At 47.4% G+C, this 12479-nt stretch overlaps 1 protein-coding gene and 1 non-coding gene across 2 annotated transcripts; both read left to right on the forward strand.

The window, feature by feature from the left end:
- The first annotated feature begins 498 nt into the window (after nucleotides 1-498).
- On the forward strand, nucleotides 499-3075 carry LOC109784323 (receptor-like serine/threonine-protein kinase At2g45590). The gene has a single exon (XM_020342919.4). It carries the CDS (start codon nucleotides 766-768, stop codon nucleotides 2878-2880), a length of 2115 nt encoding a protein of 704 aa, XP_020198508.1. The 5' UTR covers nucleotides 499-765; the 3' UTR covers nucleotides 2881-3075.
- A 2259-nt stretch (nucleotides 3076-5334) lies between these two features.
- Nucleotides 5335-5523, forward strand: LOC120970029 (U2 spliceosomal RNA). Its single transcript, XR_005764800.1, has one exon. It is a non-coding gene; the product is annotated as a U2 spliceosomal RNA (small nuclear RNA).
- The last annotated feature ends 6956 nt before the right edge of the window (nucleotides 5524-12479 follow it).

The raw sequence follows: 12479 nt of genomic DNA on the forward strand, positions 1-12479 counted from the left end.
AATAAATTGGCCGTATGTGCAGAGGCCGGAGGTCATTCTTCTTTAAAAAAAAAAAGAGTTGCGCCAGTTTTGGTGGTGTGGTGGGGATAGAGGGTGTACACGGCAGTCAGCGTGATTCCGTTCCTTGATCTGGAGTGGAGTGACATAACAGCGGGCGGTGCATGGCGACGCTACAGGCTTATGACATGATTGTTAAGGTGGTGGATCAGGAGATAAAACCAGTCGGAGACGGTTAGACGGCAATGCTCAACAACATGCGGGGCTTGCCAGTCTAACTATGAGATTGTTCATTGATTTGGGTAGATTACTCCTCTAGATCGATAGAGGTTTAATCTGTAGCGTGGGTGAAACTTGTCAGTGTCAGCATTTTCATGTCTCTCAATATATTCATGTAGTGCAATGGAGGAGTCCCCGGTCCTACTTGTCAGTGTCAGCATTTTCTATAGGGTACAGCTGGATCATTTTCTATAAGAAGGAGCAACGCGAGTCCGAAGCGGTAGAAGCACGGAGACGGAGGAGGGGAGCCAGGTCGCGGGCTTCCGTTGGGTCACCGCAATCGCTGGAGAGTGGTTGAGAGTTAAGAGAGAGCGACAGCGCATCTCGCCATCACCCATCACAGACTTCCGCCATCCCCAAACCCAAACCCAAACCCAAACCGAACCAGAAAATAATATCTCCGTCCGCCCAAGACTTCCAGCTCGGCGACCAAGCCCCCATGGTGGGATCGCAAGATCAAGAAAGGCGCCCCGCTTTACGCCCCCGCCGATGCCCTCCCGCCAGCCCCCGCTCCCCTCCCCTGCCCCTCTCTTCTCCCCCCGCGGCCACGCCCACGCCCACGACCGCCAGCTCCGCCGCCTCCACTCCGCGGCCGTCGCCGCCTCGGCCGCCGCCGGCGCGCTCGTAGCCGTCGCCATGGCGCTGGCCCTCTTCCTGCTCTGGCTCCGCCGCAGGAGGGCGCGCCGAAAGGAGGCCAAGGAGGGGGCCGCGGCCGGGGCGCTGGAGCGGCTGTCGTACCGCAAGCTGCGGCGCGCCACGGGGGCCTTCGCGGCGGGCGGCAAGCTCGGGCAGGGCGGCTTCGGCCCCGTCTTCCGCGGCGCGCTCCCGCCCCCCCGCGGCGCGGGCGGCGGGTGCGGCCGCCCCGTCGCCGTCAAGGTCATGGACGCCGCCGGGTCGCTCCAGGGCGAGCGCGAGTTCCACAACGAGATCGCCGTCGCCTCCCACATCCGCGCCGCCGCCGAAAAGGCCGCGTCTTCCCCCGGCGCCGCGGCAGACGACGGCGAGGGCAAGGCGGCCGCGGCGTCGGCGTCGGCGTCGGCGCGCGACTCCATACTGCTCCCGTTCGCCTACTCGATGCCGAGGCGGGGGGAGGGGCGGGCGCGCCGGATGATGCTGGTCTACGACCTCATGCCCGGCGGGTCCCTGCAGGACGCGCTGCTCGGCCGCCGCTGCCCCGAGCTGGTCGCCGGGTGGCCGCGCCGGCTCGCCGTGGCGCGCGACGTCGCCGCCGCGCTCCACTACCTCCACTGCGTGCTCAAGCCGCCCGTCGTGCACGGGGACGTCAAGCCCAGCAACGTCCTGCTCGACGCGGGACTCCGCGCCCGCCTCGCCGACTTCGGCCTCGCGCGCGTCAACTCCGACCCCGACCCGGACGACAAGCTGGAGAGCGGCGCGATTGCGGAGGGGACTGATGCGAATGAGAACGCTCTCGATGGGGGGTGCGACGATGACGTCTCTGTTGTGGCGGAGAGCACGGTCACCACGACGGTAGATGGGGAAGGGAACGTCGCCCCCAAGTCGCCGGAGGTTGACGACGGCGGCGGCTTCACGTTGCCGTCGCCGGACGAGGCTGCATCCACCTCCGGGTTTGACCAGACCAGTCTCGACAGTGGTCTGAACAGCCGCAGCTGCAATGGCGTCGGTTCACGCACAGGTGGCGCGTCGGGGACCGGGAGCGACTGGTGGTGGCGGCAGGACAATGCCGGACCCAGCCATGGCGGCGTAAAGGATTATGTGATGGAGTGGATCAGATCGGAGATCAAGAAGGAGCGCCCCAAAAATGATTGGATTGCAGGGGCAGCTGCAACCAACCCGGGGACAGAGAGGAAGAAGCAAAAGCGCAGAGCACGTGAGTGGTGGCGCGAGGAGTACACCGATGAGCTTGCCAAGAAGCAGAAACGCAGGGCGCTTGCCAAATCGAGGAGCCAGCAAGCTGGGCTGCAATGGTGGGAGCGTGATATCGATGACGACTTGGATGGCAAGGGGCGGTCCAAGTGGAGTATGGTGAAGAGCTGGAGCCGAAGAAGCAGCAGCAGCGCTAGCAATGGCAATGGCAGTGGCAATGTCAACGGGAGCATCAACTGGTGGGTCAATGGCGCAAGAAGCAGCCGTGATTGGGCAAGTGGGGACTTCGTGCCCAAGAGCGGTGGCGCGGTGAGCAGCACGCCGAGCATGCGTGGCACCGTGTGCTATGTGGCTCCGGAGTACGGCGGTGGCGGTCCTTTGTCCGAGAGATGTGACATCTATAGCTATGGTGTCCTGCTGCTGGTTCTTATCTCTGGCCGCCGGCCATTGCAAGTGTCGGCCTCACCCATGTCGGAGTTCGAGAAGGCGAGCCTCATATCATGGGCAAAGCACCTCGCACGCGTGAGCCGCCTTATTGATCTCGTCGACCCGGCATTAAAAGATGTTAACCAGGAGGAGGCGCTGCTCTGCATCACCGTCGCGCTCCTCTGCATACAGAGGTCCCCTGCTCGCCGCCCATCAAGCGAAGAGCTGCTCCGGTTGCTCTCCGGCGAGGGAGAGCCGCCTCACCTCCCGCTAGAGTTCTCGCCGTCCCCACCTGGTGGGTTCCATTACAAGTCCCGGAAGAAAGTTCGGTGAGTTTGTTTTAGGTTCTTGCTTAGATGCAAAGGGTTCTGTTAACCACCTAACCTTGTGCCCTGAGATATGTTTATCGTTCCGTCCGGTACACGTTCTAGTCTACGCCTTTGTCACTTGCTAATAATTATGTATAAAAAGCTCTCCGTGGAGGAAAGAAAAAGGTGATGGCAAATCTGAATTGACATTTGACAAGAACTGTCTTGCACTCTACTCACATGCGCAATCATAGGCGCTTAGTCAGCATGATTTGGTACTAAATAGATGACCTGAGTTTGAGTAACCATGTGGTAGGGGATGTCTGCCTTTTGTGCCGGTGCTTCTTCAGGCATCACTTCTGGGTTAGAATGGTAGTGCTTTACAAGGGGGGCCTGGATCCTGGTGCTCTCCTGGGAAAAACCTCGTGTTGGGCTACTGTGGAGAGTCCATGGCCAACTTTTTATGATGGATCCAAGCTTTTGATGATCGTATGTGCTTTTCTGCTCTTTTTTGTATCCAAGTGGCACTGTCACTTTTCAGTGCCAAGTCCACTCTGCCCGGGTTGCAACTGCTGCTTTAGAATCTCAGAGTCAATCGGGCCATTATGCTCCCTTGAAAGGGCTTCATTAGACTGGATGCCTCACTCACCTGGTCTTGCCAAAGTGCTCCATTTTGACACACTGAACTGACATGTTAGTTGTCGTGAACTTGATGTTGGTAATCTTAGAGTAGAATCTGTGCGCTGTTTGGCGTGAGTGGTAGGAAGCCTGTCAAAATTGAGGCGATGGGAAGTCTGCATTATAGCGATTCAATAGCCCGTACTTTTTGCTTAAGAAAATGGCTTCATAAAGTACTATACCAACTGATAGCTAGCCACCTGCTTACTTGTACCTTTTTGTTCTTAATGCATGAAAGCTTAGCCTCCTTCTTTAAGTTACATACTGTATTATTTTTCACCCTATGATATAAGTCATGTGAGGATAGTACTGAAATGGACGAAATGGTTCAATCATCCAGTTATTTCACAAAATATCAGGGCATGTCTCCTGCCCGACTTCGGCCATTCTTAGTTTGGCACTCCCAAGTTTACTGGCCTACAAATTTAACTTACTCACCACAAAGAATTTTAGTTTACATGGATTCTGAACTCAACATCCCATGTAAATCCATAAAGACGAAAGATAGCAAAGCCCCATCTATTTGATTATTTATAAATCAGGATCAGAGTGGTATAGAAGAAGAACAGGTATCTACACGCATTTGTTCCTCTTCCTTTTGCGCGACCAGCATGCTCATGGTTAGTTGCCAACCCATCATATACATGTAATCAGGATAAGATAACCCTTGCCGGGGAGCAAGTAGCTGGAAGGTGGCCTTCCATAGATTTGAGAATGACCTTTTAGTTCCCAACTGCCAACATAAATTTAAGGGCAAATCTGTCTGGTGGTACCCATTCTTATGCATGGATCTTTCCAGATTGCTTGCTCATTTGTTATTGCCCGACAGCGACACGGCACCTTATGAGGCGTCAGGTCAACAAGAGTGGACTTTTACCTCATTGGCTAACCGAAAGAAAGTTGGAATTTGGTGACTAACCATGTATGTTTTCAGCAACTAAACAAACATGTTGCGGCAGATCCTTTGAAGTGGCAATGCGTAAAGAATGTGGACACTGGTTGCGACGGCTTACAAGCAGGAAAACGGTATGTTGGCATTGCGTCGACGCTGCATATTGTTGCTTCAGTCTTTTTTTTTTTTGAAGCGGTGTTGCTTCAGTCTGCTTTGTCTAGCCAGCGTGCATCTTTTCTTTCACTGGTTGGATCTTCAGGTTTTGGTTGGATCTTAGATAGATTGGACTTCTTCCATGTGAGAGAGGAATCAGGGTGCTTAGCTACTTGTTTACAGCACGCAGTCGTTGGCATGTGAAGCTACGAATCTCACATCGGTTTTTTTTATCATCTGAACCTCAGCTTGTTGTCTGAAAGAAAACAAAGTTACTCTGGGGATTGGGAATCTCAGGGTTTTTTTTGAGAAAATTTGGGAATCTCAGCTTTTTCTTGACAAAGAATGCTTTATTTAATCTCAGTTTTTTTTGAGACAAATTTAATCTCAGTTAGTTCTTTATTTTTGAACTAGGGAACCTCTGTTGTTTTAGGAGAAAAAAAATCTCGGTTTTTTTTGGCTAATCTGGTGCGCCAATTCGTTCAAGCCGAAACAAACTGGGCCATCGATGCCTGTGGGCCCCGACCTTGTTCACGGGCTTCTTCGAAGGCTCCAAACGGAAAGAGGCCCAGCAGGCGTAGAGCCGAGGTTAACCCGCGGATCTCTTCGGCTGAGCAAAGAAACGAACACCCCTAAAAAAAAAGCAAAGAAACGAACACAACTAACTCGTTGGTGGAATAGTCCTGTATCGCTTTTGCACTTGAGCGAAGGCGGTTCATAGTTCAATAAAAAGGGGCACACGGCACGGTTTAAATCATACCTTTCTCGGCCTTTTGGCTAAGATCAAATGTAGTATCTGTTCTTATCAGTTTAATATCTGATACATTGATCTATGGATCCATGAGATATTAAGTGAATTTTTTGTGGGGAGGGTTTAGTGGCTTGCTGCTGAGCCCTCAAGCGTCACCTGGGCGTTGCACTATAGCCTGGGCTGATGCACCCCAACCAAACCAAAATCAAATAAATTACTCCCTCTCTAAACAAGATGTTTTAGGTCACCCACCAAAATTATTTTGAGTACTACGTAACTTTGTCTTCCTGCAGAAAATATCACATGTTTCAATTTGTTCAAAAAATTAAAATAACTAGAGAAGTGTTGAGAGCCGACATTTTGGCAAATGTATTGTTTATATATCCCAAAAGATATTGCGGTTGTTTGATAAGCACATATTTTGCGGGACAAAAAGGGTGCAACTGTTTGATAGTTTCTAGCATAATCTACTTTGTAGGCTACAGATGTTGATTGAACGGAGAAAAAACATAGTGAACTGGTATTAACTATTTGATTGAAGAATTCGATAGATGTGCACAAAGATTATAAGTCACCTGGGAAAAATCTTTCATCAATCCACAAGCAATCGGATGACTTACATCGCCATCATTCTATACACAACAATATCTCATGGGTTGAACATGCCTGGTTCACCAAGAACCTGAAAATACCTAAAGGTTGGCCAAAAAATTAGCAAAAAGCTAACATCAAGCATTTGAGATCACAAAATTAAATGGCGTGAACTTTGCGATCATGTAAAAAACAGCAAGAGGATATACATACGACCATGAGGTGCACACATAAACTAAAAAAAAGGTCCCCACAACATTCAACATCGTAAGAGAATCTCCAATAGACGATGTAGATGCAAAAATAACTAACTTTTGCATCTCCGAGGCCTAAAAACCCATCTCCAACAGATGTTGTAGATAAAACAAAATCATCATCACCGCCTCCCGGAGATGTAAAATACAACACGTTGAGATGCAAATATACATCTTCACCTAGATGTAAAAATAACTAACTTTTGCATCTCGGAGACCTAAAAACCCACCTCCAACAAATGATGTAGATGCAAAAACAAAATATCACCACCTCCCAGAGATGTAAAAAACGCTTGGTCGCGTGCCAACCGTCAAACTGCCACTAGTAGAAAAAGAGGCTTCCATACGCCCCCATTAGTCCCCAAAATAATCGAACCGCGATTAAAGGGGTCTTTAGTCGCGGTTCGGGAGGAGGCCCGCGACCAACTATCTGGGCCCAGCGCGCGCTGGCGGACGGGAGGGGCTTTAGTCCCCGTTGGCCTGGCCAACCGGGACTAAAGGTCCTCAGGCTGGCCCGAAGGCCTTTAGTCGCGGTTGGCCAGGCCAACCGCGACTAATGGCCCGAACCTTTAGTCGCGGTTGGCCAGACCAACCGGGACTAAAGGAGGCCTCATTTTCAAACTCTACCCCCCCCCCCCCCCCCCCCCGTGGATCGCCTTTTTAGTTTTAGAAAAAACAAAAGAAAATGATGGAAATGTCAAAAAAATAAAATAAAATAAGTTTTCCATGTGATATGTGGTCTAGTTGTTGGGAAAATTAACAAATATGAATTTCGACTTTATTTGCAAAATCTCTCTGGAAATTCTTAAAATGGGCATAACTTTTGCATACGAACTCGGATGAAAAAGTTTTTTATATGAAAAATCATCTACTCGAAAAGTTACATCCGAATTTAACTGGGGAACCCTGTTAAACATTTTTAGAATCCTCAAAAACCTAACAGAAAAAAAGATACGGGGCTTTTAAGATCTAGAGTGGAAAAAAAATTCAAAAAATTTCAAATTGTGGTCAAACTGTGGTCAAACAATGGTCAAAATAATTATTCTAGAATATTAGTGTTACTAAATAATTATTTCATTTTTTTAAATTTTGGTCAAATCTGGTCAAACTGTGGTCAAACTGTGGTCAAACAATGGTCAAACTAATTATTTCAGAAATATTAGTGTTACTAAATAATTATTGTTTTTTAAAACAATAGTTTCAAACTCAAACAGTGAAATGTGTCACTTCATGCTCAAGCTAAATTCCTGAGGGTTAATAGAATTGACATCCTATTATTGTCAGGAAAACAACAAGTGCAGACTTGGAAACGAGGGAGAATAGAACCCGGAAGTTAAGCGTGCTCAGGCTGGAGTAGTGAGAGGATGGGTGACCGTCCGGGAAGTTAGATGATTTGGAATGATGAGGGGTCATTAGAGATTAGAGGATAAATTGAGCAGTGATGAGGGGTGGCAGTGATGAGGGGTGGTGATTAGAGATTAGAGGTTAAAATAAATCAGAAATTTGAAAATAAAAAAAATTCACAAAAAAACCAGGTTTAAACCTACGGAGGAGGCCTTTAGTCCCGGTCAGCCACGAGAACCGGGACTAAAGGACGGGCCTTTAGTCCCGGTCAGCCACAAGAACCGGGACTAAAGCCTTTAGTCGCGGTTCGTAAGAGGCGCGACTAAAGGAGGGGGGTCTTTAGTCGCGCATATTTAGTCCCGGTTGCACAGCCGGGACTAAAGGCCTTTGCGAACCGGGACTAAAGGCCTTTTTTCTACCAGTGTGCATTCATTCGGCTTCCACATGCCAGTCTGCCGCCCGCCCGTCGCCCGCCCGCCTCCCGTCCGCCGACGCCATGGCCGACGCCGATGACCCTGCCGTGTCTTCGGCACCACCACCGCTGGTCGGACCCACCTCGCCGCAGCCGCCATCGGCGCCACGGTCCCCAATTCGGCCTCCGCCTCCATGCCACCGCCGCCATGCTGCCGCATTGGATTTGCCCCACCTCGACTGGTCGCCGTCGCGCCGGAGCCGCCTACGAAGAAGCAGCAGGCCGCCAAGCCACGTGGTGGAGGCGTGAAGCGGCCGACGGTCGACCAAAATTTCGAAGCCGAACGCGGCTGCGGTGGGCGATTGACTTCCGCCGGTGGCCGTGGCTTCCTCCTCTGGCCCAAGAGGCCCTCCTCCACCATCGCCGGCCATGGAGGATGATGTGGTCACGCCGACGGCCACCGCATGCAACGTATTTGATGAAATGTCCCAAAGGTAAAAAAAATTGTCGATGATGATTAAAACATCGACAAAGAAGCCATTGACGATGATCATACCACCGTCGTCAATGTCACTAGTGACAACGGAGAGGATGAAAATTGTGTGCTTTTGATGTTTATGTGCATTTTAATTTGTTGGACCATGAACTTTGTTTGAGACAATGCAATTTTGGTTGTAGGATTTCAAACTATGAATGATGATGAACTTGTGTTGATAGAAATTTGATGCAAATTGCTATTCCAATGTTGAAATGCAGCTCTACATCAACCGCGAGGCAGGACGCCGGTTTTTTACATCTCCATTTTGCATCATCTACTGGAGTTGCACTTTACATCTCCAATATACATCATTTGTTGGAGTTGACTCTTTTTTGAAGATGTAAAAACACTTTTTAGAGATGTAAATTATATCTTCAAATTTGCATCATCTATTGGAGATGCTCGAACAATGATAGAACTTTAGATAGTACTAAAGTTTAACATAATTTACTCCTGGTTTTACTTTACTTGAAAATACGTCTTTCAACGTTAAGATAGTAATCCAAGTGACTGCAAGTCTATTTTTTTTAAAAGGGGAGTATATTCAAATCCCTTGTCAGATACACCATTCTCTGCCTTCCGTTGCAGCAATTCCAGTGTGGTACCCAGCTTTTTTGTCATCTTCGCAATTTGGGTACAATAATTTCTTGTGATCCTCTAACATGTGCTACAACTCCAACTTCTCCTTTTCACTTGTGCAGGTTCTTTTTTGCATCAGCAATGGCCCGACCAAGATCATCAGCGGGCTCATCTGATGCCTCTTCTTCAGCTTCTTCCCTCATTGTAGTACCATCGTATTCAGGAAACCCATGGCCAGAATAGCTGTCATCATCCTCTTCTTCTTCATTCTCTTCCATTAGAACCCCTCTTTCTCTGTGCTTGGTCCAACCGTTATAGCCGGACATGAAACCGACGTAAACAGGTGGACGTGAATGGTTCTTGAGTTAGAGTAGTTGCTATCATTCTTACAGACGCCACATTGACAACACATAAAACCATCCGGCCGCTTGTTTGCCTCAGCTGCAAGCAGAAAAGTACGCACATCATCAATGAACGCGGCTGCGGTGGGCGATTGACTTCCGCCGGTGGCCGTGGCTTCCTCCTCTGGCCCAAGAGGCCCTCCTCCACCATCGCCGGCCATGGAGGATGATGTGGTCACGCCGACGGCCACCGCATGCAACGTATTTGATGAAATGTCCCAAAGGTAAAAAAAATTGTCGATGATGATTAAAACATCGACAAAGAAGCCATTGACGATGATCATACCACCGTCGTCAATGTCACTAGTGACAACGGAGAGGATGAAAATTGTGTGCTTTTGATGTTTATGTGCATTTTAATTTGTTGGACCATGAACTTTGTTTGAGACAATGCAATTTTGGTTGTAGGATTTCAAACTATGAATGATGATGAACTTGTGTTGATAGAAATTTGATGCAAATTGCTATTCCAATGTTGAAATGCAGCTCTACATCAACCGCGAGGCAGGACGCCGGTTTTTTACATCTCCATTTTGCATCATCTACTGGAGTTGCACTTTACATCTCCAATATACATCATTTGTTGGAGTTGACTCTTTTTTGAAGATGTAAAAACACTTTTTAGAGATGTAAATTATATCTTCAAATTTGCATCATCTATTGGAGATGCTCGAACAATGATAGAACTTTAGATAGTACTAAAGTTTAACATAATTTACTCCTGGTTTTACTTTACTTGAAAATACGTCTTTCAACGTTAAGATAGTAATCCAAGTGACTGCAAGTCTATTTTTTTTAAAAAGGGGAGTATATTCAAATCCCTTGTCAGATACACCATTCTCTGCCTTCCGTTGCAGCAATTCCAGTGTGGTACCCAGCTTTTTTGTCATCTTCGCAATTTGGGTACAATAATTTCTTGTGATCCTCTAACATGTGCTACAACTCCAACTTCTCCTTTTCACTTGTGCAGGTTCTTTTTTGCATCAGCAATGGCCCGACCAAGATCATCAGCGGGCTCATCTGATGCCTCTTCTTCAGCTTCTTCCCTCATTGTAGTACCATCGTATTCAGGAAACCCATGGCCAGAATAGCTGTCATCATCCTCTTCTTCTTCATTCTCTTCCATTAGAACCCCTCTTTCTCTGTGCTTGGTCCAACCGTTATAGCCGGACATGAAACCGACGTAAACAGGTGGACGTGAATGGTTCTTGAGTTAGAGTAGTTGCTATCATTCTTACAGACGCCACATTGACAACACATAAAACCATCCGGCCGCTTGTTTGCCTCAGCTGCAAGCAGAAAAGTACGCACATCATCAATGAACGCGGCTGCGGTGGGCGATTGACTTCCGCCGGTGGCCGTGGCTTCCTCCTCTGGCCCAAGAGGCCCTCCTCCACCATCGCCGGCCATGGAGGATGATGTGGTCACGCCGACGGCCACCGCATGCAACGTATTTGATGAAATGTCCCAAAGGTAAAAAAAATTGTCGATGATGATTAAAACATCGACAAAGAAGCCATTGACGATGATCATACCACCGTCGTCAATGTCACTAGTGACAACGGAGAGGATGAAAATTGTGTGCTTTTGATGTTTATGTGCATTTTAATTTGTTGGACCATGAACTTTGTTTGAGACAATGCAATTTTGGTTGTAGGATTTCAAACTATGAATGATGATGAACTTGTGTTGATAGAAATTTGATGCAAATTGCTATTCCAATGTTGAAATGCAGCTCTACATCAACCGCGAGGCAGGACGCCGGTTTTTTACATCTCCATTTTGCATCATCTACTGGAGTTGCACTTTACATCTCCAATATACATCATTTGTTGGAGTTGACTCTTTTTTGAAGATGTAAAAACACTTTTTAGAGATGTAAATTATATCTTCAAATTTGCATCATCTATTGGAGATGCTCGAACAATGATAGAACTTTAGATAGTACTAAAGTTTAACATAATTTACTCCTGGTTTTACTTTACTTGAAAATACGTCTTTCAACGTTAAGATAGTAATCCAAGTGACTGCAAGTCTATTTTTTTTTAAAAAGGGGAGTATATTCAAATCCCTTGTCAGATACACCATTCTCTGCCTTCCGTTGCAGCAATTCTAGTGTGGTACCCAGCTTTTTTGTCATCTTCGCAATTTGGGTACAATAATTTCTTGTGATCCTCTAACATGTGCTACAACTCCAACTTCTCCTTTTCACTTGTGCAGGTTCTTTTTTGCATCAGCAATGGCCCGACCAAGATCATCAGCGGGCTCATCTGATGCCTCTTCTTCAGCTTCTTCCCTCATTGTAGTACCATCGTATTCAGGAAACCCATGGCCAGAATAGCTGTCATCATCCTCTTCTTCTTCATTCTCTTCCATTAGAACCCCTCTTTCTCTGTGCTTGGTCCAACCGTTATAGCCGGACATGAAACCGACGTAAACAGGTGGACGTGAATGGTTCTTGAGTTAGAGTAGTTGCTATCATTCTTACAGACGCCACATTGACAACACATAAAACCATCCGGCCGCTTGTTTGCCTCAGCTGCAAGCAGAAAAGTACGCACATCATCAATGAACTGGGGAGAGCATCGGTCATCGTACATCCATTGCCGGCTCACCTTCATTACACAACACCGAAAAGACCAAATTAATACAAGTTCATACATAAAGTTCATACACACGTATTCTCATAAAACAACATACAAACTCTCTAGCTAAAGCATTTAAATGCAACAACAGATGCGATCAAGATCGCAACTAAGGTAACAATTGATCCAACAGCATAGTGATACCAAGCCTCTTTATTAACGGCATATTTTCTAATCTTTCTAATCTTCAAGCGCATTGCATCCATCTTGATCTTGTGATCATCAACGACATCGGCAACATACAACTCCAGTTTCATCTTCTCTTCTTTAATTCTTTTTAATTTTTCTTTCAAATACTCGTTTTCTTTTTCAACTAAATTTAACTTCTCGACAAGAGGGTCGGTTGCAATTTCCGGTTCACATACCTCCTAGATAAAAATATCTAT

The sequence above is a fragment of the Aegilops tauschii genome, chromosome 7 (assembly GCF_002575655.3).
Source record: "Aegilops tauschii subsp. strangulata cultivar AL8/78 chromosome 7, Aet v6.0, whole genome shotgun sequence".
In the NCBI taxonomy this organism is placed as follows: Eukaryota; Viridiplantae; Streptophyta; class Magnoliopsida; order Poales; family Poaceae; genus Aegilops; species Aegilops tauschii.

Coding starts and splice junctions, on each gene's coding strand:
- LOC109784323 (XM_020342919.4), top strand. CDS start 766: ATGCCCTCCCGCCAGCCCCCGCTCCCCTCCCCTGCCCCTCTCTTCTCC.